Raw genomic sequence first — 3,114 nt, forward strand, 5'->3', positions numbered from 1 at the left:
TATATATATATATGTATATATATATATATATATGTATATATATATATATATGTCTTAATAAGGTTATCCAAAAAATAGTGCTCGATACCGTAGTAGAGCGCAATATATGTATGTGTGGGGAAAAAAAAATCACAAGACTACTTCATCTCTACAGGCCTGTTTCATGAGGGGTTCCCTCAATCATCAGGAGATTTTAATGGGAGCATTCACATACCATGGTTTATATAGGGCACAGAGTGGGTGGGTACAGGCTGGCGTAGGGGCGTGGTGATTGGCTCATGTGTTACCTAGGAGGTGTTTCCGTCTGTGGCGGCGTGCTGATACAATTTCGCTGCGCTTGTTGAGGGATGACAGGTCTGGACGGTATATAATAAACAGTTTCTCTTTCAAGCATAGGTTGCATCTTTTATTACCACTATTGTAAGGTGTGCCCTATATAAACCATGGTATGTGAATGCTTCCATTAAAATCTCCTGATGATTGAGGGAACCCCTCATGAAACAGGCCTGTAGAGATGAAGTAGTCTTGTGATTTTTTTCCCCACACATACATATATATATATATATATATATATATATATATATATATATATTAGGGCTGCGAATCTTTGGGTGTCCCACGATTCGATTCAATATCGATTCTTGGGGTCACAATTCGATTATAAATTGATTTTTGCGATTCAACGCGATTCTCGATTCAAAAACTATATTTTTCAGATTCAAAACAATTCTCTATTCATTCAATACATAGGATTTCAGCAGGATCTACCACAGTCTGCTGACATGCAAGCAGAGTAGTAGATTTGTATAATTGTAAAGGACAATGTTTTATCAACTGATTGCAACAATGTAAATTTGTTTTAACTATTGAATGAACCAAAAATATGACTTATTTTATCTTTGGGAAAATATTGGACACAGTGTGTTGTCAAGCTTATGAGATGCGATGCAAGTGTAAGCCACTGTGACACTATTCATTTATTTTTATTTTTATAAATGTCTAATGATAACGTTAATGAGGGTTTTTTAATCACTGCTATGTTGAAATTGTAACTAATATTGATACTGTTGTTGATAATATTCATTTTTGTTTCACTACTTTTTGTTTGTTCTGTGTGGTGTTTGTGTCTCCTCTCAATTGCTCTGTTTATTGCACTTCTGAGTGTTGCTGGGTCGGGTTTGCTTTTGGAATTGGATTGCATTGTTATGGTATTGATGTGTATTGTTTTGTTGGATTGATTGATAAAAATTTAAAAAAATAAAAAAATAAAAAATAAAAATAAAAATCGATTTTTGAAAAAAATACAAAATAAAATAAATAAATAAATAAACAAAAAAAAAAATTAAAAAAAATAAATATATATATATATATATATATATATATATATATATATATATGAGGAAAGCAGTTCGCTCACTGCTTCATAAAAAATACACATTGATCAAATATATATCTAAGAACGGTGAAAATAAAACCAATAAGAGTTTTAAAGCCACAGTTCCTTCAGTTTGACCCACGTATTTACGTCACGAGAAAGCGACACATAAAGAAATAGTGTCTGTTATTTTGCTAAGCACTAAGTAGACATAAAGCTCTTACTGGATGACACTTGCAGGTTGTCCGTGCTGTCTGTACACCAGAGCGTCACAGCTGGCAGCATGCTGGCCGTGAAGTGCGGCTGCTGGCCGGGTCAGGTGGTCAGTATGAGGTCGGTAACGTGACAGCACTACGCCGAAGAAGCTCCTTCGACAAGCGGAGTTATTTGTACGACAAAGGCGGCGGACTTGTGTCCACATGGTGACGCACAGCACCACTGAAGGTAATCCAATGAAAGTTCTTCTTCTTTTTACACCTTCTTTTTTCTTCTTTTAGTTTTCTGGCGGGTTGCAGCCATAACTTGGAATGCATACCGCCTCCTACTGTACCGGAGTGTATAACATGAGCTCAGCATCATTCTACACCTATCTACTTGACATTATTGCTATGACATATACACACATTATATAAATATTTATATACATGTATATATATATATATACATACATATACATATACAGGTAAAAGCCAGTAAATTAGAATATTTAGAAAAACTTGATTTATTTCAGTAATTGCATTCAAAAGGTGTAACTTGTACATTATATTTATTCATTGCACACAGACTGATGCATTCAAATGTTTATTTCATTTAATTTTGATGATTTGAAGTGGCAACAAATGAAAAATCCAAAATTCCGTGTGTCACAAAATTAGAATATTACTTAAGGCTAATACAAAAAAGGGATTTTTAGAAATGTTGGCCAACTGAAAAGTATGAAAATGAAAAATATGAGCATGTACAATACTCAATACTTGGTTGGAGCTCCTTTTGCCTCAATTACTGCGTTAATGCGGCGTGGCATGGAGTCGATGAGTTTCTGGCACTGCTCAGGTGTTATGAGAGCCCAGGTTGCTCTGATAGTGGCCTTCAACTCTTCTGCGTTTTTGGCTCTGGCATTCTGCATCTTCCTTTTCACAATACCCCACAGATTTTCTATGGGGCTAAGGTCAGGGGAGTTGGCGGGCCAATTTAGAACAGAAATACCATGGTCCGTAAACCAGGCACGGGTAGATTTTGCGCTGTGTGCAGGCGCCAAGTCCTGTTGGAACTTGAAATCTCCATCTCCATAGAGCAGGTCAGCAGCAGGAAGCATGAAGTGCTCTAAAACTTGCTGGTAGACGGCTGCGTTGACCCTGGATCTCAGGAAACAGAGTGGACCGACACCAGCAGATGACATGGCACCCCAAACCATCACTGATGGTGGAAACTTTACACTAGACTTCAGGCAACGTGGATCCTGTGCCTCTCCTGTCTTCCTCCAGACTCTGGGACCTCGATTTCCAAAGGAAATGCAAAATTTGCATGTTGATGTGTAATGAATCCAGAATGTATGACATTTTCATGTTTTTAGTTGCATTACAGAAAATAAAAGGACTTTATCACAATATTCTAATTTTCTGAGACAGTCCTGTATATAGGCCAAAAGTTTGGACACACCTCATTTCAATGCATTTTCTATATTTTAATTTAGGAACATCTCATTTAATACCATACTTGCCAACCTTGAGACCTCCGAT

General features: G+C 36.6%; 1 protein-coding gene across 2 annotated transcripts in view; it reads right to left on the minus strand.

Annotated features, from left to right (window-relative positions):
* mecr (mitochondrial trans-2-enoyl-CoA reductase) overlaps positions 1-1,859 on the minus strand; it is a 41,910-nt gene extending 40,051 nt beyond the window's left edge. For both annotated transcript variants that reach the window (XM_061946666.2, XM_061946659.2), the window contains exon 1: positions 1,600-1,859. In XM_061946666.2, coding sequence (XP_061802650.2) covers positions 1,600-1,796 — 197 coding nt within the window. In that variant the 5' untranslated portion in view covers positions 1,797-1,859. The remainder of the gene's footprint in view (positions 1-1,599) is intronic.
* Between the last annotated feature and the right edge of the window lie 1,255 nt (positions 1,860-3,114).

The sequence above is a fragment of the Nerophis lumbriciformis genome, linkage group LG04 (genome assembly GCF_033978685.3).
Source record: "Nerophis lumbriciformis linkage group LG04, RoL_Nlum_v2.1, whole genome shotgun sequence".
Classification (NCBI taxonomy): Eukaryota; Metazoa; Chordata; class Actinopteri; order Syngnathiformes; family Syngnathidae; genus Nerophis; species Nerophis lumbriciformis.